Here is a 27984-nt window from a genome sequence, read left to right on the forward strand (position 1 = left end):
AGAAACCGTCGCACGCATAACACCCTGTCCGTATTACCAATAAAAGACAGAATCAAGAACACTTAAGGATCACTGCAGTGCCTGCAAGGCTCCTCTTGTAATTACACACAAAAAAGACCATGTACAGCGGTTAAAAAACGTCAAAACACAGCGTGAATCACCGAACAGCAGCATAGCGGCACGTCGATCAACGCGCGCCGCTTTGGGATCTCCTCGGGCGGGGCACACCAGCGCCACGCGCGGCGGTTAACACGTTTGACTTCAAGGGCGCTGTGGGGAGCAGCCGCCGCTTTTTCCACTACCCAAGTATTCTAGTTCACTCTAGCAGCGTCCGCGACGTCACCAACCTCCTTTCTCCCCTCTCCACTCGTTGCCATGACGATAAGTACAACGTTTTTCAGACGCCCCGTACTACTAGGGGAGGATTTGGCGCTGTTGTTGCGAATTACGCGGGACCACGGTTGATGCTAAAGAGGCCGCCCCGTGGCTTCGTGTTCATGTAGCCTCATCGGTGGTGACCCGCTTGCAACATTGCGTTGACATCGTGGACGTCCGTTCGCTCATTCTACCTACGACCACTCGGTATCACAAACAAGGCGAAAACGGACGTCCCTTCCCAGGGGCTTCCGATTTGAGGTTCACCGGCCTGCCGGGAAGTGTTCGTGCGGGGCCACTAGTGGTGACGATAAAAGCACAGCAGCATTCGCCTCCGCGATACGATATCTCGAGGGCCTCACAGCGACACGCGCCTACCCCTGCCTTTCTTTACTGAGCTATACAGGACTGGCTGCATATGCCTGTTTGACCTGTGTAATATTCGCGCAGATTTCTACCGACTCAGATAGGAAAGACCAGAGCGCTTATTCTTGCAAGAGCGGAAGCTTGGGCGAGTTGGCAATACATTGTGTTGGCGGGAAGCGCGAATTAACACGAGGACAGAGAAGAGAACAACATACACTAGTCGAAGCGTTGTTGTTCTCTTCTCGGTCCTCATGTTAATTCGCGCTTCCCGCCAATGCGGTTATTGTTAGGGGGTAATCGCCTGGTCACATTTTGATGGGACTTAAAAATTCATGACCCACTGGCTTAAAAAGCATCGTGCACCGATACAAAAAGATTGCGGTTGATCCCTCTTTCATAGCAATCGGCATAACCCGAAAGTGAAAGGGGCCTTCACAGGAGCAATTGAATGTTAAAGGAATTTCTTTCTTGCGCGAAGAGTTCGCGAGCCTGACCCCGCCAGACGAAGTGACACCGACACGCAAGAAACAAAAAACAGGGGAGGGTGCCTCAATTCACGCGCCTCCCCCGTACACGAAGGCGCCGGCATCGAGGCACCAACTGTCGGCGCTCATTAGTCTCATGATGCGCTACATCGCTTCGCCTCTTCTAGACGGCGCGCACCATCCCAATGAGTTATAGGGAAGGACATCAGGCGAGTTCAGACGCCCAGTCGCTCCTGCTTCGCCTGCGGCTTAATTGCTGCAACGTGGGTGCCCGCCTGCACCACCAGGGCCGCCGGTCGTCCCCCACCTGCACCGACTGCCCAGAGCCCGAGATGCTCGAGCACTTACTGTGCTCTTGCCGCCAGCACGACACCGCGAGAGAGGAACTCCGGACCGCCTTCCAGCGACTCGGTGTACCAAGCCACAAGCTGCAAGACTTCCTGTTCTTTAAGCCCGCTGATCATGCAGAAAGAGGTCCCGTTGGAATGTAACAGATGTTCAGCAACGACTAGGCTCCAACGCCTTTGTAAAAGGGCTGAGACTTGAATTTGTGCTTCACCGTGGTCTTCCTAAACGACTTAGTAGGAAGTAGACAGTACCAATCCGTTCTTGCAAGTGGGGGAGTTTTTTTATTTTTCGTTCGGAATCTTGCACTGCAGCATTGTGCGAGAGAGACGTGTGCTGAGGCAAGCCTTCGAATATTCGCTGATACTGCCCTGAGAAACGCTGTTCGTAAGTCCGGTGGTAGGCCAAGACAATTGTCCGTGACGTTCCCACCTACAATTTCTTTCCGCTGTGCTTGCGTCTGATTGCGCTAGATGGCGAGTCCATTGTGTTTCCGTTTTTCGGCATTCAAAGCAAGCGAATTGCATTGACATAACAGAGTAATGGGTGGCCGGCTATACTGCAAACGCAGAATACGGCTGATGGTACTTTGAATTCGTAGAGCATTCCTTTAAATACGTAAAATGAGTTACTTACGGAAAATGTTGTCCATTACGCACGATTCCACCAATTCGATGCAATCTCTTCCTCTTTGCTGGGAGTCTCTGGTGCCAGCTTCAATCCTTTCTACAAAAATCTTGCTGTTTTTGTTGAAGATATCCATGAAGCTTTCCAGGTACTCGACGTTAAGCCCTGCCTTGAGCATCCGTGCCTTCACTTTCCATTCCTCCCCTTCACTGTAAAAATTCATTTTGACACATCAGGCGCCCGTTGTGTAGGGGGTGAAGTCATAGATCTTGAACGCGATAGCATTAATACGGTAATTGAGCGATTTTTTATAGCCGCTAGCCATGCTGCTCTAGCATCCCCGGAAGACGTCATCAGCGCCAACAGGAAGTAAAACGGCCCAAGTGCTACGAGGGATGTTCAGTTATCACCGCTTTCTTAGTTTCTTAACTGTTTTTACATATTTCCTCGTTCTGCTTTTACTCTTCTAAGCCCGTGTGTGTACATAGTTAAAGGTACCTAAGCACTGCGGCTGTTCACTTTTGCGGATACATTGCTCTTAACCTCTTCTTCAGACATATCACTCTTAGCTTGTCAATCTTCAAACAATGCCAATCCCAAACTTCCTTTCACTGCTTCGTAGTTTCTTTACGATGCATGCCCAAAACCAAACCGCCTGTCACCATCTAGTTTACTTCTAGGCGTAATAGCACGTCCAATAGTACTGCATTCACAAAGGTGACGCCCGGAGGGATTACTCCTTTGCAAATTTGTCCGCTACTTTGTATTATTTTTTCCGAAAATTCCGCAATGTCTTCTCTACCACTATCCACCCGAGCGATGAACGCGCTGAAGTTACACCTGGGCTATGACGTCAGCGTATCGCAGAGCTCCGGATTAATTTTGACCACTTCCCGGGAGCCTTTAACGTGCGCCGAAATCTCCCCGCACGGCAGTTAGCGCTCTTTGCCTCTCTCAGAAAAATGGCCCCAGCTGACGGGATTGAGGCCCTGCCTTCGGCCTCAGCAATGCAACGCCTCAACCACTGTACCACCTTCGTAGGTCAGAACGACCAGTTAATGCAATGGCAAGAGCAAAGGTGGCCAATGGGGTCCTAGCACGGCCGTTTTGCCACAAAAATATGCTACCGGCTACCAAATCGGGCAATGTAGCCCAATGTTTTCTAACGCACATAACATTTTACGGTGAAGTCACCTATTGGGTGGTTTTATTAACAAATTTGCTCGGTTATACGCATAACTGGGCGGTCATTCCTGAATGTTTGTTGAATTGACAGTCTTGAGCACAAGCGTTTTAACAGCGAAGCTGTTTAGTGATTCGTGGATTCCAGCGTTCCACAAAACTCAGTATAACAGTATAAAAAAAAGAAATTACGGGCACCGGCAGGATTCGAGCCTGCCTCGTAGATGGACGGTGTAAGGGTCAGTCGTCTTGGCCCCTCCGTTACAACCGTTGTTTTTTTTTTCAAGAAAAACAGGTTTATTTGCATAATAAATATTCGGTGTGCAGGGCAAAGACACATGGCTGTACATTCCGATACATTTTGTTACAATGTTGACGACACATACCGGACTGGCGTGTTTCCTGGTTAAGGGAAATCAAATTCATACATTCTGGAGAGCATATTTACTAGAAAAAATAGAGGGGCTTGGTTCCGCTGCGACCTGGCGGGTAACTGGCTTTACAGCCGCTTAAAGCGTTCTGTTCACTTTGTTTTAAAGGCTACCGTCGCACGGCAGCAGCGCGTAAGGGCCTGGCCCAGTTCAGTGTCACAGTCGGGTGCCCCGAGCGCACTCACAGTCCACTCCATCTTCAGGAAGAAATTTGTCCACGCTGGTACTCTAGCCAGCGTGTGAGAATACTCCGCAGCATCCCGTCGCGCTTGCCATAGTGGGCGTAGGTAGGCCCAGTGTAAGCACGCATTCGCAGAGCTCCCAGTGTTCTGTCGGAACGTCTAGGTAGCGGACATCCGACCAGCCAATTTCCCAGTGGACGCCTAGAAAACACTGTACCTCGTCCCATAAATAACGCTCTGTGTTGCATTGTAGGAACAAGTACTCCACCTTCACCACCCTCCCTCACAAGGAGCATCCCGCACCGCGCGGGAAAAAGAAGCCACGTTCCTCCTGCCGTGATGTCAGTGGTAGCACCCCAAAGTGGAACCAGACGAGTTAGTACCCCAGAGCCAAACGGCCCACTCACAGGGCTATGACTGTGGGGAGAGCAGTCACACCCCCTGCTGGACACATAACGCGCGAAAGCATAGACGTTGCGCCTGTGGGCGTCTAGTCTATGTGTGCGCGTTCCCTTCGTTCGTTGTACTTCTTCGATTTGCTTCTTTTCCATTTTCGATTTGCTTCTTTACCGTAATCACGCCTCTAAAACAGACACACGGTCCATATTCACCGGATGTTGTCAACTAATTAGTTTTGTACGAAGTGACTAACGAAAACCAAACAAAAAATTCAGTTGAGCTTATTTTTGGCGTGTTTAAGTGTGAATAAAAATACGCGCGCTTTACAACGGAACAAACCGAAAGACATGTTTTACATGTTGAGACGAGACAGTTAAGTTCAGTAACGAGTATGTGCGCTGTCATTTTGCACCCCGCTGTCGAAACGCCATTTTCCCTTGTTCTTAAAGATTGTTCTTAAAGATTGTTAAAGATTGAAAAATAGGCCCAAATCAATATGCTAGAAATTACTGGTGTCCCGCCTGGCTTTTTAAGCATCATCACTGAATCTCTGTTGCGCTGCCTATAGAAGCGAAGGCGTAACGAACACAACGGAGAAACCAAAAATTTGAGAAGCGCACGCCTGTTATTTCGCCCGCTAATCAAGTTTCGCACAAAATCAAAAAAATTGCCGAAAGTGAAGGCGCTAAGGTACTCATGCCAGCCCCCAATAATCTGAGTAGAATTTGTGGTAAGGTAAATAACGAGTGAGAAAAGAGTAACTCGTGTAAAAAGAAACAAGACAAACTACGTGGTCATGAAATCGGAGCTACGTTCCATGCAAACTCTGTCATGCAAGCAAAGCTGCGTTCTCCAGACCGCTACACGCATTAAAGTCCGGCTTCAACACCACACAAATTCAGTAAAAGTGTATGCCCGCGGCCACTTAGCTGCCCATTGTCGCCGGCGTGGGTGCAAACTGGAATTTGATCAGTTTCGTACTATCCGGCTACATGCACCTTTTTGTATCAGTCGGAGGGGAGACACGTGCGTAAGCAAACCGTCTCTGCTGCTGTTTGAAAATCCGATTATGCATCGTTCGAGTGAATATCTGGACCATGCAATTTAACTGACAAAAAGTGACGGCGGGTTCCCGACTGGATTTAGCATATTTGCATGGTGTAGTCTGTGTGCATCATGTCTTTCTCCATCCACTTTCCCTTTGCATTGTTTTTCAGAGGCTTGTTGCAGAGGCGCTAACAAGAAATAAACTTTGTTGTTTTGTCAGCGCTGTGTTTGTGCCTCCCAAGTCTACGTCCCGTTTTGGAGCGAAAGCCCCACCACGCAATGTCTCTTAAGGTCACTTATGGCGTCGAAATGACCTTGAGCCGCTAGGAGAGCAAGTGCGGAAAGTGTAAAGGGACACAACGTGCTCCGCTGCTGTCTGGCGCTCGCTCTGAGCCAGGTCGCGGCGGTACCAGTAGACTAGGTGACAGTTTAACGGCTGGCTGGGCGGGCTAGTTCGCTCAGTCTTCCCATGGAAGGCGTGGCGGCTGGACCATCTGGGCATGTGCTTCAGCAGTAGCGACAGGCTCAGTCCTATGCAACATTTCGCTAAAACGCTGTGCACAGTGTTGGCAAAACCAAGACAAACAGACCTTCTCTCTAGATAACTAGGTATACAAGTGTCAAACCTGTACCATTGAAAATCCTCGTAGACTTTGGCCTGGTAACCGGCGAACAAAAAAGGAAAGCAAAAAAGAAGTGCTTCCATATTTTAGCAGTGACAAAGGCTGATAAATATCGCAAAGGGATGCCACACGGCCTTCCCACCTGAGCAGGTAAGTACACTGACTACCCCGCGGAATTTTATCAGGGAAGTTTCTCTAAATGGCAGTTGCGGCCTCGTATACAATGTCCCATCAATGCAGGAGGTTTCAAGCGCCAAGCACAACTTGAAGAAAAAAGGGATTTTGACAATGAGCGCCTCTGTCCTGTCAAAATCCCTTTTTTGCTCAAGTTGTGCATGGCGCTTAAACGTCATTCATTGATGGCATACCAACTTCCTCGCATCAACACATTAGTTCAGTTCAATAAACAGTGCCTTTGCGTTGTAAGTGGGTATACAAACAATTACCCCGCATATCATAAACCATCCCAGTAGTATTTTCTTCACGCACTTTATTGTATATAATAGGTAATAAAATTGATATATATATATATTATTTATTTACAGGAATGGTTGATGAGAATTCGTTAAATTACCCATCTTATCAACAGGCAGCCAATCCCCTTCACTACCTCTCTGGTTTTCTCTGCGGGTGCAATGTATGAAAGCTCAGATATTTTAGGATTAACATATTGACGTCGTGGGCCCTTAAATTGTCTCTGCACAGCATACATATGAACCAACTCGTCTACTTACACCTTTTTATGCCATGTGCGTCTGTATGCTGCGAGATATCCAAATGTGTTAATCATTCAATTTCCATCAAGCACCACGCATGCGACGCTGCAAAGAACGAAATTTTCAGAAATACAAGTTGCACCTACCTTGTAAGGAGATTTTTTTTACCAAACCAGGAATCCAAGAACAAGTACATAAATGGCTTCTTCAGGTTTTTCTTTGAAGTTAGCAACACCTGGAATCAGGATTGAAAAATGAAATTAGTGCCCTTCCATTCTGTGAAGATGGATGACCAGCGAAGCTGGAGGCAGTCCTAGCCACTTAGCTAAGTGAAACTTGGAAGGACTCGAGCTGTATTCCGGTGAACAAACATGGGGCTGTCTGTTTCCTTCCGGCGTCATTGGCATCTTACTATCTGTGTAACACACAATCGAATCCTCTCGACCAATAAGGACACCGGGCAGGTCGCATTCGGCTGTTCGACGTCCACTTGTAAGCGTTAACTTTAACCTTTTTCAAGACCGAGGACCGAGCTTTCAACCGGCCGTCTCTTTGGGAAACGCAGTTTGTTATTTATGGATGCACCATCTGTACCTGCAACACTTACTGAGTGCCCTACGCTGCAGAACCGGTGCTATATAATACATTTTTGCGCGCAGTGTCAGCCCTGATATCCTTTAGAACATCATCTCAACCCGTGTAGTTTTCGTGCTATTGTCCGCACACATCCTTTTGCTCATAGCAGCCGTGGTGGCTCGATGGCAAGGCGCAGTAATGTAGAGGCCAAGGACGAGGGTTCTATCCTGCCGCGGTGGCGTCTTTCCTGATGAATGCGAAAAGCGGAAACACCGGTGTATCGAGATTTCGGCGCACGTTTCAGATCCCAAGGTGATAAAAATGAACCTGAATCACTACGGCGACCCACATGGCCCAGCTGTGGCTTCGGCGCGTTAATTCCAGAATTATTCAATCAATCAATCAATCAATCAATCAATCAATCAATCAATCAATCAATCAATCAATCAATCAATCAATCAATCAATGTGTTTGCCTAGCATCTCGATTAGCCACGAAAGAGTCTGAGTGCATGCACGTATCAATGACCTCACGCTTTTCATGCTTTCAAGTTTTTATAGCAGCATAGCTTTATATGGCTGCGTCCTGTGAACGCAGACAACTCACCCTCCGCAACCTTTGCGGACGCGAAAACAAAAGAACAGTTTGGAAGGTGTTAGAAGGGGAGAGAATCGGCCCCATTTACCGCAGCGGCGCTCGCGCACAGCGAGCAACTACCTGAATCACCCCTCAAGTGCTAGTCGGCGACTTTTGGCTAGTTTGATTGACTGATAGGTTGATTGGTTGATTGATAGTAGTATCGTATTTGGGAAAAGGTAATCACGTGTCATCATACAAAGAAAAAACTAATATATCTGCCTTATACTCTGCGTTTAATACTAGCGTTGGTCTTAGTGCACGCATACAATACTTTTTTTTCCTTTTACAAGTAGTAGCTGTCGTAGGTAATATTCCCCTATCAGCTTTTCCTCCTGAGCATTCTTACCTTTACGAGGCCTCAACAGACTTGAAGTTAACTCCCTCCGTGCTACCCTTAAATCCTACGGCTTCTGAAAATCCAATATTTCCCTCATACCCGCCGCGGTGGCTCAGTGGATAACATATCTAACGACGTTTTATCTCCCCTTTTTTCTCTCCATTTGTTTGTTTCTGTCTGGATTGCTTTTTTTTTTGTTACCATGGCTGTCTTTGATTCTCACCTGATCATTCCGCATTTCATCGTTAGCCTTCCAGTCATCCTTAGCAACGGCGTGTCCACGCTTTTCATGCATACGTACCTAAAAAACTTAGTTGTCCACCTACGTTGATCCATTGCTCTCAACCTCCTCTGTAAACATATTCTACTCTGAGCTTCTCGAACTTCAAACGACGCCCAGGTCATATCCCCCTGCACTGCTTCGTTAGTTGTTTTACCATGTGCTCCCAAGGCCGAAGGGCCTAGTTCTTTAATTTACTTCAACGCATGCTAAAGCGTATGATTTCAAGCAGTATACTTCATTCGCAAATGTGAGTCTCGGAACCATTATTCCTTTCCACGTTCCTCTCACTACTTCATATTTGTTACACCCCCCAGAGCTCTATGCTTCATTATAGCTGTGTTTCGCTGTCCTTTACCTATTCCTCGTGAGTTTTTAAGTAGTTGTCCCCTTCCGTTTATCCACATTCCAAATATTTATATTCCTTGACTCTGGGTAATTGGCTATACTGGATTGACACTGCGTCAGTGCTAGGGTCATTTCAAAACCATTATTCCCAATTTTTCAGAGCTAAAATTTAGCCCCCGGTCTGTGGTTTCCTCTCCACTAGTATTTATGAGCCGTTGCATATCAGTCTGGTTGTCAGCAAAAAGAACAACCCGCCGCGGTGGCTCAGTGGCTAAGGCGTTGCGCTGCTGAGCACGAGGTCGCGGGTTCGATTCCCGGCCGCGGCGGCCGCTTTTCTGATGGAGGCGAAAAGCAAAAACGCCCGTGTGTACGAGATTTCGGCGCACGTTAAAGATCCCCAGGTGGTCAAAATTAATCCGGAGCCCTCCACTACGGCACGCCTCATCGCCTGCGTTGCGTGGGCGCGTTAAACCCTACAATCAATCAATCAGCAAAAAGAACAATGTCGTCTGCGTATAACATTCCCGAAATACGATGCTGCACCACTTCGCCTTGCAACATATGTGTTACGTTGAACCCTAATTGACTTCCTTCTAGCTCCTTTTCTAACGCTGCCATGTAAAGCATAAAACGTATTGGGCTAAAAGGGCATCTCTGTTTTAGTCCTCGATGGGTGTTGATGGTTTCTTTTTCGAATACGGCGCACCTAGCGTCATAAAAGCGCGCGGGGAGGGGGGGGGGGGGCGTCTATTTCACTTTCTTACAAGGCTTCTCTCTCCACCTATCTGGCGGCGCCGGCGGCCCTGTCCCCCATCGCCAGACTTTCCGGAAGACTGCGCATGCGCAACGGCGCGTCGGAAGGGGTATTTTTGTGGTTTTTGCTCACCTCTGCGCTGGACAATGAGTTGACGACTTGGCGTCCCGGCACGTGATGTGCGTCCTAATGTACGTGGCTTTGGCGGGGCGAACATTTGTAAGTCCATGCGCGCAGATCCCGAGTTAACTAAAGCAAGGCCCGGTGTTTGCAAAGTTAGGTGGTTGTAATGGATAATTCTGAACCTGCTCTCTTTCCATGATGAGGCAACGGAGAAAGGTTCATCATTCGTCTTTCGAGGCTGAAAGCAACTTCACGTCAAGCTGACATCTAGTCGGCTTTTAAATGCAGAGCATTTCTTTAACTCACGATGTCACCCGGCGTTGTCGGCGTTGGCGTGCCTCGGCGTCCGCAACAGCCGTTCCAGGTGCGCCCTCTCCCCCACTCCTCCTCTCCCGCATCACGCTACCCTCCTCGCTCTCAACAACAGGTCCGCACCCCTCCCCCTACAGTATACAGGGTGTCCCAGCTATCATGCACCAAGATTTAAAAAAAGAGTAAAGGAGGAAGTCGAAGAAAACCTAGTGCATAATGTTTGCGGTACTGTGGAGATGCGGGCAGCATTTTTTTCGTTAATGAGACTTAACTAATTAATTGTATTTAATTATCTAACTCGAGAAGTACTGTCCTAATCACTAAAGTGCCAATGAGGCACTTGTAGTTGCCCACGAGGGGCATCTAACTGCGGTATTTTCAGCGACGAACTAATTGCGTACTCATTTATTCTGACTGATAAAGAAAACCCGCGAAATATGAAAAATACCACGTGACGGCGCTTCCGCGCGCGTGAGCGCGCTTCGTAAAGCAATGCCCTCAAACAGGCTGAGTCTGAGTTAGCCAGAATGAAATATTACAAAAAAAAGAAAGAAGAAATCGGGACCGCGTTTGTGCCTTATCTGCACACGCGCCCCGCGAATCTTGCTGTTGCTGCTCCTTCCATGCCTGCCATTATCACGGTGATACGCTGTCTCTTCGGGCGGGTGACAGGCGAAGTAGTTGTTTTCAATCAACTTATTTGGGGGCGCTGCTTTACGATACGCGCGGGAGCGTTGTCACGTGGTTTTTTTCATATTTCGCGGGTTTTCTTTATCAGCCAGAATAAATGAGTACGCAAACAGTTCTTTGCTGAAAATACCGCAGTTAGATGCCCCTCGCGGGTACCTAGAAGTGCCTCATTGACACTTTGGGGATCAGGACAGTAATTACCGAGTTAGATAAATAATTACAATTATTTAATTAACTATAATTAACGAAAAAAATACTGTCCACTTCTCCACAGTACCGCAAACATTATGCACTAGGTTCTCTTCGAGTAACTCCATCGCTCTTTTTTCAAATCTTGGTGCATGATAGCTGGGACACCCTGTATAAAAAAATAATACTTACCGGCGCCTGGTTTCGATCCCACGACCTTGCGGGCGGAACGCAAGGTACATGGTGCTCTACCCACTGCGGCACAAAGCCGACACAGAATGGAAGGCTACGAACGCGCCTTATATCCTTGACTCATTCAAACTACGTCAAGAAGCTGCTGATACAACGCATTCACTACCTGTGGGCGGAACGCAAGGTACATGGTGCTCTACCCACTGCGGCACAAAGCCGACACAGAATGGAAGGCTACGAACGCGCCTTATATCCTTGACTCATTCAAACTACGTCAAGAAGCTGCTGATACAACGCATTCACTACCACCAACTCCCCAAACACTAAACGTTAACGCAATACACCCACCCCCTATGCGACGCATTTACTCGAGTCCCCCTCGCGGGGAGATGGGCCCTTTTTTCTGCGGACCTCCAGCATCATGTATTTACTTCAACTTCAACTTCAACTTCATCACCAGCCTATCTACGCCCACTGCAGGGCAAAGGCCTCTCCCATTAATCTCCAATTATCCCGGTCCTGTGCTAACGCGAGCAATTTATCCCCGCAAACTTCTTGATCTCCTCTGCCCATCTAACGTTCTGCCGCCCCCTGTAACGCTTGCCTCCTCTACTTCAGTGAAAGCAACTTACTTCTGCCTAATGAATAACCGCAAGCTTGTTGCGTTTTTTCTAGTTCCCCTGCCGCGTTTTTAGCGGGCAGGCAGCAAGTTCCGGGGCGCCAAGTAAGTCATGAACGAGCAGGGATCTCGATGGAAGTACACCACCATTGGTGACCTCCTCCTCTAATATCATTGTTTGCTAGGATGCAGTCTTGCGTTACGCCTGTTAGGGTAGCAAGGTAAGAAAAGCCGTGATTCTAAATTTTCCATACCGTGTATACCATCCCACCGATTTAGTAATGAACCTTGAATAAAAAGCAACATAACTACCGTTCTTGTATTGCTCTGGGTAATATTAGAACACAAACTACGTACGAACACTCCCACGCATATTTAAACATTTAATCTTTATGTTTTCTTTTTTCATTATTTTAAAAAGCACACCATAAACAAGGCCGCGCAAGAGACCATTCCAGTGTGCCAGCTGCCGCAACCGCCGCGCACGCATGTTTTTCGACGCTTGCGGCGTGAATATTAGGCGAGCGACAGCCGTGAGGAAAGAAAAAAAATAGGTCACCCGTACGAGCAACATTACGCAGCCCATTCACTCCCCTTTCCGGTGGTTGCAATGACGATTAATGCAACACTTCCTTGACTGTCCGGCACTACCAGGGGAGGATTGGGCGCTGTTGTCTGAATTGCGTGGGACCATGGTGGATGCTACAGAGCTCCCCCCAGTGGCTCAAGCGATAACGGCAGGGGGTGCAGTCGGAGCAGCGTTAACGTGGCAATGGCGACACGGGCCGTACGTTCCTTCGAAATGGGTAGGCCAAGCTTCACAGTTAAAACACTGGCCGCACGTAACAGCTTCACTGGATAGCCATCTGTACGCAGTGCATTGGCACATTTTTTGCCGGATACTCCCACATTTGCAGTGAAAAGTTACTCTCGAGGTTTTTTTCCAGTACTGTTCACTATCATTACTGCCTCCAACTAAGAACAACTGTAAATCCGGTTGGGCGCTCAACAGTGCGACTGCGTTATCGGAATATTAATATTATTTGCCGCAAGATCATCACGGCCAAAAAGCTGGTAATATATTATGCTGGGTGGTTGCGAGTATTGAAACCTCATGTGTAGAGGGCCAAAAAAATAAAAGCAAAACAAAAGGTAAAAAATTCGGGCACGTTAACGTACATTATGCAAATACATTATTCAAAAATAGCGCACTTCAGCATAGAGCCTAGGCCGAGGCAAGAGCAGCAATGCTCCCTTGTTTTAATTAACGCCTCGCAACAATTTACTCCGCCAAATTTAGCGGCTGAGATGATGTTCAATAAGAGAACCGACATAAAAATTAAACCCTAGAGAAATAATCTTAAAATTTTTAAAACTGAATACTGGGTTATATGTTAAATAGTGTGTTGTTTGTTGCGGATGTAAGTTGTATCAAAACTATTGTAAGATGAAAATTGTATCAAAACAAAGAGACCGTCTACCTGTTTCTGCATCCGTTCCGGGAGTGTCTTTGTGTGCCGATTTGTAATCGACCGATAGCTATTTCCAGCAACCTGTTTTGTTCTTTATGCTGCATTTTCCTAGTTGTACTTCTACTGTTCAAAATTCGGTACCAATTTGCTTGTACTATTTCTTTGCCATTTGTACCACAGACGCCAGCTCTCAATACCTTCGCAGAGTTTTTGGAACGGCAGTTTTTTTTACTTCTAGAAAGACTTCATGGCAGCGGTCTGGGTTGCAATTTGTTTACCTTAAATGCGGGAGTGTGCAGGTACTCAGCACCCTGTGGCTCCATGTCCTAATATGCAGGCTGGCATAAATACTCTTTCATAGAAATTCGGAACAGCGTTCTTAGAAAATTTGGAAAATTCTAATGGAGTCACTACGCCTAGTGAGTCGCTACAAGTTGTGGAGTCGTGTATTTTTTGTTTTCTTGTATGTTTCACCGTCAGGAAGATACCAGTAGCTGCGCCAGTGGTGATTCTGGTGTTTTTGTTTAGTGGCTTTGTGCAGAAAAACTTGGGTCTCTGGACGGCATATTACACTGCTGAAGTTGCTTGATATGCGTAAAATTCTGCACGTTTTTACTTTTCCCGGAAAAACAAAAAAAATGGCGATTGTTTGGAGCTTGGGGAGCATGAATTTTGTGAAAACGTGCAACATATATTACATGTTCCTGGAGGTAGATTGCACGGAGCAAGTGCCCAAGTGAAGGCTGTCTAGCAAGTGTGCACAAAAGATATTGCGAACTGAAATGCTGTGGCAATTACTGTTATGGGGCATGGAAGTTATACTCAAGTAATAAAAAATTACGAAAATTATTCAGGGGGCGGGGGGTGCAATGTATGTATTATGAGTTGGTGTTGAGTGCATTATCTTGTTTTTATGACATATAATAAACCTGTGCAAGCACGTTGGTATTTAAGGAGCCACCTAGCTATCAGCCTCAACATACAAATTTTGTACTTGGCTCGTATAAAAATCACCATTCACTAGTGAAGAATGTACACGGGGTCTAGTACCTTAATGGTGTCCCTTTTTGCCGATTGGTAAGCTAACCCCGCCGCGGTGGCTCAGTGGCTATGGCGTTCTGCTGCTGAGCACGAGGACGCGGGTTCGATTCCCGGCCGCGGTGGCCGCTTTTCTGATGAAGGAGAAAAGTAAAAACGCCCGTGTCTTCGAGATTTCGGCGCATGTTAAACATCCTCATGCGGTCAAAATTAATACTGAGCCCTACACTACGGCGCGCCTTATCGCCTGCGTTGCGTCGGCGCGTTAAATTTTACAATCGATCAATCACCGATTGGTAAGCTAGGCGACCGTGTTCCGCCATTAATGCAATAAGGCTTTTCAAAATGTTGTGCATACGACTAACGGGATAAAATCGTTAAAATGTTCATTGTTGCCGTACGTTTCAATTTCACTGATTTAATAGGTGGGGTGTAGATGAACTTTTGGTCGAGTTAAACACCCCATAAAGTTTGTTCCGTTTTTACCGGGATAGGCTTTGTTTGGCTTTACCGATAGGCTTTACCGATAGGGATAGGCTTTACCGGGATAGCTCCTATTTGTTTACTTTCGTTTCGGGGTTGGCGTGTCGATAGAAGCAAAAATGTCACACTTCATGTTATGGTTTGGCCGACAGTTGCATTCGTAAAACGTACTGAATTCTGTTTTCTCGCTGGGGGCCAAACCCGGCCGCATGCTTTCACTACACGGGCTCAGCTACAGCCGCAAACAGCAGTGGAATCACTGCGGAGCAGACTGGCCCACCCCTGCCAGACTGTTTCCGGCCTCCTCCGCCAAGGCCATGCGCATGCGCAGTAGCGTTGTGAAAGAGGCGGATTTTGGCGAGCAATGTAAAAATGCGTACGGTCGGTTTACAATTTGAACAAAAAACGTGGCTCCGCCATGATATTAAGCCACGCCAGCACCATTTTTAGCATTATAAAAAGTAAAAACATTCGCAATAAAAGTTTATTTTCGACAGTGAGGCGGGGGATATGAAAAAAGTCAAATTCATTCACTCCGCAGAATGCAAGCCCCGGTAAGAGAGAACAACGGCGATCACAGCGCCCATATTTTAAAAAGAAAACCCCTGCTATGACATCATTCCGCACAGTTTCTTACACTCTGATTAAACGAAAAAGTTTGAAGCACAATATAATCTCACACTCAGTAATAAAGTCATGGGAGCAGAGTGGACTTGGCAAGGAAGGCAAAGTGTCTATAACCATCTGGTGGCCAAAGGTAAAAGCGAGAGCGGTAGTGTACGTTTCGTTTGAACGTGTTTTGTTTTTGTACATTTTTGTGGTTAGGTTTCCAATTGATTTCATAAAATGTTTCCACTTATGTAAGAGATATTCTTATTTTTTCTAGGGTAAAGTTATAAAGGCTATGAAGCGAAATCAAAGTAAGTTAGATGAATTGGTTTTTTCTACGTGCATTTGGCTCTACGTCAACCATATGTCGTATTGTCGGTTTTTGTAGCACGTGCATTCGATTTCGGGTTTTTTGAATTGTGGTTCCCCAAACAAGAAGAGAGTTGTAGAGGTGATACATGTAGTTATATATGTGGAATTTAACAGCAGGTTGAAAAAATACCGAAATTTGGCTAGAATTCCAATAGTATTTTATATGGGCGGGAGTATAATGCTTACAGGGTCATTCCACGGCATGTCTAAAAAAGTACACCAAGTGTTCTAGCGAACCCACTGCATCTGTGGTTTCATTTCCAAGAGTAATCTTCGCGTCGAGAGTAATATTGATGCATCAAGAGTAATTTTGATGCGTTCGAGAAGCGAAAAGAGAATAAATTTTGTCTTGGAGGGAAGTCATCCCCTTAGAAGAAATAATTGGCGGGGATTCCTCCCACCAAAATCATGCAACTCCAACAGTGTTTTCTTTATCTGAGATCCAAGAAATTCGCCGTTACAGCTGGAAAATAAAAGTGCAGTATCGTCTGTGTATTTTATTTACTGCAAACTTGAGCTAATTTCAGTAATATCATTACCATAAAGTTAAATAGCAGTGATTACAGAATACTCTCTTGAGGGACCCCCGCATACAAAGTCCGAGAATTCCATAAATATTACCCGACTGAAATCATTTGCGTACGATTTTGTAAAGAGGACTTTATTAAAGCCTTGGAATAGGCAGAATCTGAGCTACTTGAATCATAATTAATTAAATACTGGTCAGCCTAAATTTAACTGGGGACGCACACAATGTCAGCGCTTGTGTTTCGTCTCTCGTCATTGTCTGCGTCCCTATTTAAATTTACGCTGACCAGTATTTAATCAATTTATTAAAGCCAAAGGGACGCTTCTCACGTTATTTAAGTCCAGTTTTGCTAGTAGAGTTGCATAATTTGAACTATCATATGCCTATGAAAAACTTATATACAGGCGACCTACAACTTTCCTTCAAATTATTTTATAAAATATATTCTTGTTAGGTAAGTAGGCAAGCTCGGTAGATGTGTGTTTACGAAACGCGAATTTTTACGAGATAATCAAACTAAACTTATCGGCAAGGTTTCTTATTTCACTGCGAAATAATTTTGAAACTCTTTTTGAAAATGCCGCCGGACTATACTCTAGGTCGCTAACTAGTTAAAGAATTTTTGTCGGCACTTTTTAAAATAGCGGTCAACCTTGTCCCTTGGAAATATACCCATCATGGAACAGAGATTATATACGCTTGTAATTGGGGCTGGAACAAAATTGACAGCATATTTAACAGGTCTGATTTGAAAGTTTTTTAGGTCGCGGGCTGAGCCAATGGCACAAGACCCATCTGCTTCAGCTACTTTCGCTTCGCGTGTGGTTTGGAGATAAGAGGCTGGCCTCTGTACTAGTGACGAATTCGTGGCCTCAAGAGAATGAGAACTGGTAAGATTTGGAAAATTTTGGTTTAAGAAGTTAGCTATGTCAATGCTAATAAATGGTGCCGTTGCTTACTGTGAAGTGTGTTATGTGTTGCTGGTGCGGTACTCGGCTTAGCAGTTCATTTGTTTTTTTATCAGAGCCAGGCTTTTGATTGAAACCTAGTTCAAAGTAGTTGTATAAATAGTGTTGCCTCGTATGTCTGATTAAGGCGTTGATTTTATTTCCATGCTTCCTATATATTTCCCAGGTTTGGGTGTTTTTAGAAATTTTATTACAGCTTATCTTTCTGTTTTATCAGTTTTGAGCCTCATTCCGCCTTGAAAAAAAAAAGAATTTACGTGTCTTGTAGGCTTTCTGACTCCAACTAAAGGAAAAAATTGCAAGTACGATTCTCTGGAAGGCGCAAAAGCTCTTGGTATGGCGAATCAGAGTTCCTGGTTTGATACACCTTATTAAAATTTAGCGCAGCAATGTTCGAATGAAGGATTGTAACCTCCTTGTGTTTAAATTTTGACTATTTCTATTTTGGTTACATTCTGTTTTCTTTGCTTTGAAGATTAAAAATATAAAACCTTTAAAAACAACGCGTGTGATCAGTGATGCTTGATTCTAGTTACATCTGTGGATATTTCGTCAGTGGGGATGTTCAGGATGTAAAGGTGTAGTAATGTTTGCATATTTGTAGTAATAAGAGTACTGTTTTGATATTATGCGAGAAATCAGTGGATAATGACAACGGTTCGAAATCGCGCTGTGGTGATACCAAGCGCAGCATATCTACGTTGAGATCACCTTTCAAGATAATTTACCTCCACGATGTTGGACCCTTTTGATTTCCGTAATAAAAAAAGTGATGTGACTGCGCAGATCCCGCTTTAATCCGAATAGTGCCCTTAAATTTGATCTGCTGGACGCACAGATTTGTCAGTCGGGAGTATTGTAGCAACGACTCCGTACGGAAAGTTGCTTACAAGGGACAAAAAGTCTAATGAGGGAGAAATACTGTTTCTATAACACACCATACATTCTGTAATCAATCGAATGGCTCTTCGTGGTTCATCATCATCATCATCATCATCAGTTAACTAAGGTCTATTGCAGAACAAAGGCCTCCAAACCCTCCTGTCCTGCGCTGCTCGAATCCGTAGTAAACTCCCGAAGTTCCGTATTTCATCCCTCCAGCGGGTTAACAGCCTTCTCCTGCTTCTATACCCATGTCTTGGTATCCACTCTGTTACCCAAATTTGTCCACCGGTTGCCTGTTCATGAACTCTAGTTTGTTAGCTCGATTCCTGCCCCTGAGGGCTACTCCTAACATTATTTATTCTGGCCCATTGAGCTGACCTAAGTTTGCTTTCCTGTTATTTAGTAAGGCGCCAAGTTTTAGCTCCAGAAGTCACCACGGGCAGTATACACTGGTTCTAGATGAGTGACAGAGGTAGCTTACCTTTCAATATGTTGGAGTGCTTGCCGAGTGGTGCTCAACCCCGACCTATTCTGTGTCTGATTTCTCTCTCATGGTTTGGGTCAGCACTAAACATCTGTCCGAGGTAGTTCTATTTTTTACTTCTTCTAGCATTTGGTTTCCTAAGCCAAAGGAGACCTTTTTGACATGTTTATACGACATTATTTTAGATTTTTTCATGTTTAGTTTTAGCCCCACGGCCGTGCTTTGTGACTGTACTTCGGGAAGCATATTTTGCATGTGTTCTGCAATCTCACTCAGCAAGACTATGTCGTCCGCAAACCTCAAATGGCTCGAGTATTCCCCGTTTATCTTTAATCCTATGTTTTCCCAGTCAAGCTTTTTAAGTACCCCCACATACATTCTGTGAATAATTTTAGACAGGTGGTATCTCCCTGTCTTACTCCCTTTCCGATAAGAAATTTATCGGTTTGCTTGTGAAGGGTTGCCCTTATATACGTCATTTAGAAGTCTTACGTAGGTTTCGTCTATACCATGGTCTTTTAGTGCTTCTAAAACGGCTGCGGTAAGTACAGAATCAAATGCTTTCTCGTAATACACACATTCCATATAAAGGGTTTCGTGTACTGTGCGGATTTTTCGATCACTTGAATCACTACATGGACGTGATCCATAGTTGAGTAACCTTCCCTAAACCCAGCCTGACGTCTGGTTTGTTAAGAATCTGCGCTGTCACCTATGCGACTACTATAACTTGGCACGTTTTGAGTCTTCAAGCATTCCGCAAAAGGTAAAACGAGCTTTTTCTGTACACTATCTCCTCCGTGCTTCACAAATCTATGATTATGCCATCATACCCTGCAGCCTTTCCTTTTTTTCATGCCTTTCAGAGCCTTTTCACCTTCCTTTTCAGTTGCTATTGGACATGAAAATTTGAGTTTGTACTCTCTGTAGTTTCTCCTCGTCTAATGTCGTTGGCATAGAGCCTTGTGTAGAATCGTTCTGCTACCTTTATTACAAAGTTTGAGCATAGCGGCTAGCGTCTGCTAACGCTACGGCGCGGGTTGCAGGGACACTACTTCGCATGCGCGCGCGGGCAGGGCGAGGTCTCCCCTCCCTGGGAGGAATGCGCGGACTCCGCGAGGCGGGCGACCCTCCCTGCGGAACGAGTCTGCTCCTGCACAGCCGTAGCGTTAGCGGACGGGCTATGCTAAAACTCTCTTTTAAGATGTTTAGCATAGCAGCTACCGGAGGATCACGCTACGGCGGCGGGTTACCGGGACCGGACTGCGCAGGAACGCTCGGGGAGTGCGAGGATGTTGCCCCTCAGCAGAGCGAATGCGCGGGCATGGCGAAGGCCGGCTCGGTGAACTAATCCACGCTATCGGAACGAATCTGCATTTTCCCAGTCGAGGCCCCGCTACCCACCGCCGTAGCGTTTGCGAGCGGTACCCGCTATGCTAAAGCGCTCTATTATATCGTACAAGTTGTGCGTTATGTTACCGTGCTCATCTCTGAGTGCGCATATCTTGTCTTTGATTGATTGATTGTAGGGTTTAACGCACCGACGCAACGAGGCGATGAGGCACGCTGTAGTTGAAGGCTGCGGATTAATTTTGACCACCTGGGGATCTTTAACGTTCGCCAAAATCTAGTACACGCGGGCGTTTCTGCTTTTCATCTCCATCAGAAAAGCGACCGCCGTGGCCGGCACATCCTGTCTTTGCCGATGGCTAGCTTTGCCTTAGTTGCTTTCAAGCTTCCCCCTATTTGCAGCGTTTCCTCGATTAATGCCATGTTATATGCACAAATGTCGTTTGTTTTACTTTTGTTAATCAGATTCGATAGCTCAGCTCGTTCAATCCGAACCCCCGTACTTGACATTTTCACGTTCGTATACTTTTGCCAATTAGTTCTCTCGTTTTCTTAGTTAGTTTTCCTGTTCGTTCCTTACATGTTGCCTATCCCACAGCTGCTGCTGATTTACTCAGTGCCGATGTTATGTTGTCATGTAGCCTGTCTACACTGACCTCGTTCTGCACGTTCAGAAGCGGGACTTCGTTTTGAAGAGTTATTTTAAACTCCTGCGATCTCGCTATGACAAACTCCATGCGGGGTTTCTTAACTTTCCCGAGTTTCCTTGTTTCTCTTTGGAGATTCAGCCTTAGCTTCCATCTACCCATCCTATGATCGCTGCTTCGAATCTTACTTAGTACCTGTACGCCTTGTGCAATACCAGGGTCGTCACTGAAAAAGAAAGTTAATTTCGTTTTTGGTGTACCACTGTGACTTTTCCATGTCCATTTCCTGTTCTATCGTTTGTAGAAGACTGTATTGATCCACCTCAGGTTATTTCTCTCTGCAAGTTCCACCAGTTTATCTCCTCGACTGCTGCAATTGTCTATTCAGAAGTTTCCCACTGACGTTTCTCCCATTTGCTTCTTACCGGCTACGGCTTGACTTTAGGCTATAGTTGCCTAACAGACCTTTGCGTTGCCGACCTTTGTGTTAAAGTCTCCCACCACAATCGTGAACGGCGTCGTGGCTTCTTCATTGCTGATTCGACGTCCTCGTAGAAGCTATCTACGGCTTCATTATCATAGCTGATGGTTGAAGCCTAGGCCTGCACTGCATTTAACCTGTATGGCTTGTTTAGCTTGATCACAACAGTGGCGACTCTCTCTATCTCTCTAATGCTGAAAACCAAACTTCCTCCACGTTTTCTGCTATTTCTCTATGAATACAAAATTCCACCCCGTGTTACCTCTTCTCTCGGTGTCCACTGTAGCATACAATACTCCCGCTAGTGAGCTCCATGAAGCCTTCTCCTGTTCTTCTAACTTCGCTTAACCCTACGATATCCCACGTAATGTCTGGGAGCTCCTCTCCTCTACTAGTACAGCTAAGCTTCCCTTGCAAGACAAGGTGCGTGACCAGGGTCAATTATTTACAAAGGCGGCCAGTCCAGACCAAAGAGATTCTTAGCCCCCTCTGCTGTATCACTATACTGACTGCCGCCGTGGACAGGTTCTCTGCAGCTACTGGGAACTGAGGGCCGACAGTTGAGTTGGTTTGCCATGTGAGGTAGCAACCCACTACTACAACAGGATGTCCAGATTCTTCCCTGGTGAAGGAGTGCTGTTTATGTCCGTAAGAACCTTCCAAGCATGGTTAAACCTTTCTGGATCCAAGCATGGTTAAACCTTTCTGACTACAAGGTTCCGAAGTTACACGCGACTCATAGGGCAACTCAAAGCAACATAAGAAGTACAGTACGGTAGCTTACCTCTACAGCTTCTGGAGTGTGCAGCATAACAATTGGAGTCATTCCGAGGTAAAACTTGAATGTCCGTCCTTCGTAAATTTCCGAATTGTGTTTTAGAAACAGTAGAAACGCTGTAAATAACACAGCGCAGGTTTCACAGCTTGAATTTTTTTAATCCCAAGAAGAACATTTGAGCTAAGGAGACCCAGTATATAAGTTTACGCGCTCAAATGATTTCTGAAGTTCTTTCTGAAACACAATAAAACTGCACGTTCATTTGTATAGAATGGCGACGTGACAAAGGCGCTCACGACCAAACACCGGCGAGAAAAGAGCACAGCGAGAAAATAGAAACAACTGAAACAAAAGGCGAAAAAAGACCAATATTGCCCACGCCAAAACAGCACGCAGACAAAACCGCGAAACGTCAAAATAGGCCCGTGACCTTACTTCAGCCACAAAACCGCAATGTTCCAAAACAGCATGCCATAACAGTGGCGGTGGTTTTGTCGTATGTACAATGTCCAATTACATCTCGCACGATCTCCGCACTGCAGCTTACTTAAAAGTGTATAGCTTCAGCCTTCTTGATAATGTACTGTACTTTAAATGCCGATAATGAAAGAGATCGCGGAAGGGTCTGTAAATGTATCTCTCTCTTGTTTTGGTAACGTTTACCTTCGCTTCGCTAGTGCAGCCCAAATGATTTTTACAAATCCGGCTATGATCAATGCGGCTTCACTGTTTATTTATATCCCATTGCACAACTTTGTATATCGCTTAAGGAATTCTGTTTTTTCGTAAACTAAAGATTCAGGGACCGTATGACGTCTCTATAAAGGCGCTACGCTTGTAAATAGTTCTCGGCGCAATCCTATTATGCGCATTGTTGTAGCTGAAAAACAGTCGTGCGATGAAACCTGCATTATGGCGGGAAAAAAAGCTCAGTGCATGGCTCAATAAAGGTGGCTAAATATATCCCATTTCTTCAGCGTTTTGATCAGCGCTTAATGATTATGGGGCTGAGCGCCATGCATACGCCCTGAATCCAAGCACTCCATGCGTTGTTTTGAGGTTGAGTTCCCCCTTCTCCATAAATGTGCTTGTAATGGCGACCATTTCAGCCAATGTATTCACAATACTAGATGTATACGAGATGTAGTGGTTTTAAATGATGCGCTCCCTCTTTTGTAGAAGCGCGCTTCAAGCATTACATTTTGCATGATATTGCGAATGGTGCGATTTTTGATTGATTGTACGGTTTAACGCGCCGACGCAACGCAGGCGATGAGGCGCGCCGTAGTGGAGGGCTCCGGATTAATTTTGAACACCTGGGGATCTTTAATGTGCGCCGAAATCTCGTGCACACGGGCGTTTTTGCTTTTCGCCTCCATCGAATGGTGCGATTTTGAGACACCACGTTGCTGCAGCGCCGGAATAATGTGTAATTATACACTCAAGGTCATTGCACACCGCGGAAAAATTGGGAACTTTGTTCTTCAACAGCAGCGAAATATTTTTCAGGGGCCCTGTCATGCACGCCTACAGCAACTCTTGAGCACCGGGGCGTAGCCAGGAGGGGTGGGGGGTGGAGTGTTTTGGAGTGACAACACTCCGGAAATTGTCCGAGTGCTGCCAACCCCCTCCTCATCCCTTCTGGTCTTTTATGGCTAACTCCCTATAGTTCCCACTCTGGTGAAGCCGTTTTACTTAGCACCGCCTTTCCTCTCCCCTTCGCCACCGCCGGCGCTTCTTGCACAAGCTTTATACTCCTCAACACCGAATCCTATTTCACAACTCGCGCAATCGGCTGATAACGGCGCTAGCGGCGTTACCAGCGGTTTTTCTTCCAACTGGCTATGAGACGAGTGCGTGTGGTTCGCTGGGGCATTGCCTCCGAGGCGATGGCTGGGGTAAGGAAGAGCGGGTATTCAAGGAGCGCCGGGTGCCACACAAGTGTGGATGGGCGCAAAAACCACTGAAAACCGCCGCCGCAGAACTTGCAGCCGCCGCTGCCACAAGTCCCACTTCGTCCAACAGCTGCGGATACCTCAGGGATGAAGAATAACTTATTAACGTGAACGTTGGGGTATTTGGTACTCCGTTGAAGAATTGTTTACAGCGATAAAAAATACAAAGGACGAACATTGGTGGCACGGGCAAGCGCTTGTCAATGGCACTATTCTTTGTTCTTCGTTCTATATTTTTGGCGCTGGAAATGATTGTTCAAAGAGTAACTTGGCCGCTTGGAACCCCGACGATAACCAATAATTCTGGGTCGGCTTGAATGCCTTCCAGAGCGACATTTTCGCCGCTGTCTTCCACTTCTTAGCTCCTGCAGATCACCGTTTGGCGTTGTATGAGTGCCCGGGTGAGGGGAAGAGGGAGGGGGGCATGCACGCGAAGCGAGACTTCGTGCCCTCACCGATGCCATGCTCATTGTGCTGGCTGGAGGTTTACACGCGGGCGCCGCCCGGCTCACTGCGGTGTGTCTGCTGTCCCCCGTTGCCGACTGGTTTGGGTTGGTGCGTTACACAGATTGTAAGATGCCTACGACAGGGAAGGAAAGCGGCCATGAGACTAAAGATTTAGTCCTTCCATGTTTCATTGAGCTAATCGGCTAGGGACATGCGCAGTCGGAAATTACAAACAAACATGTCTGCTTTCGTGCCTAGGGCGTCGCCAGGATATTGCCCTGAGGGGAGCAAAAGAGGGCTGGGAGGAAAGGGCAAGTGCGGTGTGGCTTGAGGGGGGCAAGTGCCCCTTTTGCACCCCTCTGCCGAAGCTCATGTTTTGCGAGCTCGTTGGGTTGTCTGTAGCTTCGCTGGTCCTTCTTGACAGAGTGGAAGGGAACTGATATTTTTTGTGGCATATTACAGAGGAGGAAAACTTTTCGCCTTTATTAAAACAGAAAAAAAAGCGAATTTGATAGTGTTTGTAGGCATGATCTGCCTCTTTCTATTTTTCCCCCGGCGGTGTGTAACACCCCTTGAAAAATATTTGCGGCTACGCCACTGCTTTATCAACATTTTCTCTCCGCCCGGCAACCAACGTTTACAGCTGAGTAATAAGTTGTCCTATCACCGAAACTGTATGAGCAATGTATATTGACTTTAAGAGAAAGCGCGCCGCAGAAGCAACGCAACATACTTGTACTGCACACGTTTCCTGTCATGATACAAAGATGCCAAGGTTGCTCCTTGTGTTTGTGCTTCCTTAAAGCGCCCGAAGGGAGGGGTAATAATGTTAAACGTGCGGATGTGGCGGAGCGTAAATCCGGCGGCCAACCAATGCCCGCCTGTTGGCGCTTGGGCCAGACGGCCTAATTTGTGACAGCGGTGTCAACAGGATCCTTTCATTTATTTCCTGGGGGTAGGTACCGAATGTGTGTATCGTTTAGCATGTTACTTCTGCGTAATTACAGCATTACAAAAAATTGTGACAACTCTGGCGTAAAGATTGCAAGTCAAAATATTGCCTGATCCCAACTGATAGGTACAGCAAATGGATGTCTTTACGTTTTTTCGCCGTGTCGCTTTGCCGCCATCGCGTGACATCCTTTATGACACTCAAAGGCCGTCAAGAGATGGGGAATTAACCGTTGCATTGGCTGAATGCATTTACTGCAAATAACCAACTGGTTCTGACGTCGAAGTTGGTGAAGCATCATGTGAAATGAAACCGAGCGAAAGACAAGGGTGAGAGAGAAAACACCACAACGCCGACTTCCACTCAAAGATTACGTATCCAACTGCAGCATTTATTCTGCCGCGACAACGAAGATGACAGATATTTGAAAAAAAAAACACAAACACACACTATCTGCCTCCGCCTGCATTGAGAAAAGCAATTTCTTTCTCCAATAAAAGTATGGGAGGTGCAGTGAGTCAACGTTTGAAGATCGTTTGAAATCAACGTTTTATACGAATTATCGTGAGAGTTTCGGCAAGTTGGTACTCAATTGAATTAATGCTTACAGCGCGACCAATTAGACTAAGTACAAAGAGAGTGGCACACGGACAAGCGCTGTCAACTGAAGATTTATTTCGGAACAGGCACAATATATAAGTATCCACACATTATCCGGGTTGCGCAAAAAGGCCTTTTAACCAGCAGGCACGGCACATTATGAAGATAACCACCGTATCTGTACAAAAACAGCAAACAAAAAGGGCCATGGACAGCGCGTGGGCAGCACCATCTCGGAGACCAGATAACCCAGTTCTTTCTCTGAAAGACTTCAGGGACGGCATATTGACGCATACGAAGTTGAAATTACCTTAAAACCATCTAGTGCACACATTTTCAAGAAAATAAAACACTTTTGCGCCCTACACAGGGAAAAGTTGCAAGTGACGAATGAATTATGTAGTTAAAAATCTCAATGATTGCAACAATCTCAAGGTAACCTAAGGAGAGCAGAAATACACATTTAGACGCAATGCCACTTACGGCATGGTTGGCAGATGTACAGTCATGGCTAAATGAAATGCGAACGCAATAATATGAACCAGAAGGCAAAATAAAAAAAAAGTTATTTTGAGGGCCAATAATAGCGCGGTATTTGGAAATCCAAATTTCCCAACTTCATTACTGAAATTCAGCCACGCACCAGTTTGGCTTGCAGAGAAATGAATGGCGATATTTGTTTGTCCCGGTTCATATTTTCGTGATCAGGTTCCACTTGTCCATGACTACATTTAGGCTGTGAATGACGCGGAATGTGAAGAGCCAAACAGGATGAACCCACCAGTGGTGCAGTCGTGGCTCCACAATGCCTTCCCATGTTTCCAGTATAGATTGAGCAGGGACCACGGCGGCAGCCAGTCTGTACCGGGTCCCGGTATAGACCGGAGAAGGATCCAACTGCGTAACCATCGACGGCTGAGCACCGCTATGACAACGAAGCTTGCGAGGACGCTGGCCCAAGGCGATGCCCAATGCGGGAGCAAGCAATACACGAAGCTGCGGATGGAAGGCATGATTCCCGCCTGTGATGAGTGCTACTTGCGGGCGCGAGAGAGCGAATCACGCACTCTAGCACATCGTGCCGCCTTTAATTCCTTCGGCTTCCTCGAGCGGGCCTTTCCCAAGGTCTGATAGGCTTGCAGGGTTTAACACTTGAATACTGATGATCCGCTCAAGTATTATTGCTGTGGCTGTTATTTTTCCGTTCAGTGCAGTGTTTTATAACAGCTTCGTCCTAGTAGCGAGGAGGTGCTTGTGAAAAAATGCAGCACTCGTACTCGAAATTACCTGCAGTGCACGTTCGTTCAAGGTAGGATTACTTTCGGTTACATTGCCTTGGAAAATGTGCAATCCACTTGCCTGATCGAGAGTAGTCGTAAATCGCTACGAAGTATCCTGAAACGCCACCTCTCTGTCACCTCACAAAAACTGAAGGAATGCGAGAAACTTGAACCGCGTAATCATTTTGTTCATGTGCTTATTTTTCAGGAAGCTGAAAAGCTGTCTCGTGCACCCGTATAGAGTGCTTATCAAGCGCATTTTTTAAAAAGCGAAGCTTTTCAGGCCGAGCAATATTCTCCCGTCTCACCAAAAAACCTCGATGCGTGAGAGAAATTGACGAGGAGGCAAAGAGCCCGCGAGCAGGCGTTAGGAGCGGGCGAATCAAGACAGATACGTGGCTAGGGGGGTCTCGGGAATCGAACTCGGGACCTTTATGCCGCGAAGCGGGCCATATAACGGCTCGGCCACTTCAAAGGGCCGAGAGGTATGAAGTTAGCAGCAGCGGGCAGCAATAACATGTGCAACCAATCAGAAAGAAGTAAAAAACGTTTACCGTAGTCGGACCCGAACATGGGCCCCTCGCTTTATGAAACTGTCGTCTATCCACTTGAGCTGTCATCGTATTCGAGGCGCACAGTATTGCCTTTGCGTTCATAGCGCGGGCGTCGGCGTTGGACATACCGAGGGTTCTAGTGCGTGCTAACGCGGTCCACTTTGGGAGAGATGTGAATGCCTGGGGAACGAAGCGATCCTGGCCTGCCAGTCATGAATAATAATAATAATCTTTATTTCACTGCACTGAATACATATTCGGGC

General features: G+C 46.3%; 1 protein-coding gene across 1 annotated transcript in view; it reads right to left on the reverse strand.

Moving 5' to 3' along the window:
* LOC144145109 (cytochrome P450 4V2-like) overlaps positions 1-26934 on the reverse strand; it is a 180001-nt gene extending 153067 nt beyond the window's left edge. Inside the window, exons 1-4 of the mRNA XM_077676645.1 lie at positions 26669-26934; positions 21940-22049; positions 6925-7013; positions 2208-2407 (exon numbers count right to left, since the gene is read on the reverse strand). Coding sequence (XP_077532771.1) covers positions 2208-2407; positions 6925-7013; positions 21940-22049; positions 26669-26900 — 631 coding nt within the window. The 5' untranslated portion in view covers positions 26901-26934. The remainder of the gene's footprint in view (positions 1-2207; positions 2408-6924; positions 7014-21939; positions 22050-26668) is intronic.
* Between the last annotated feature and the right edge of the window lie 1050 nt (positions 26935-27984).

This window comes from Haemaphysalis longicornis, unplaced genomic scaffold (assembly GCF_048455015.1).
Source record: "Haemaphysalis longicornis isolate Haplotype H1 unplaced genomic scaffold, Haemaphysalis longicornis Haplotype H1 scaffold_1, whole genome shotgun sequence".
NCBI classification, from domain to species: Eukaryota; Metazoa; Arthropoda; class Arachnida; order Ixodida; family Ixodidae; genus Haemaphysalis; species Haemaphysalis longicornis.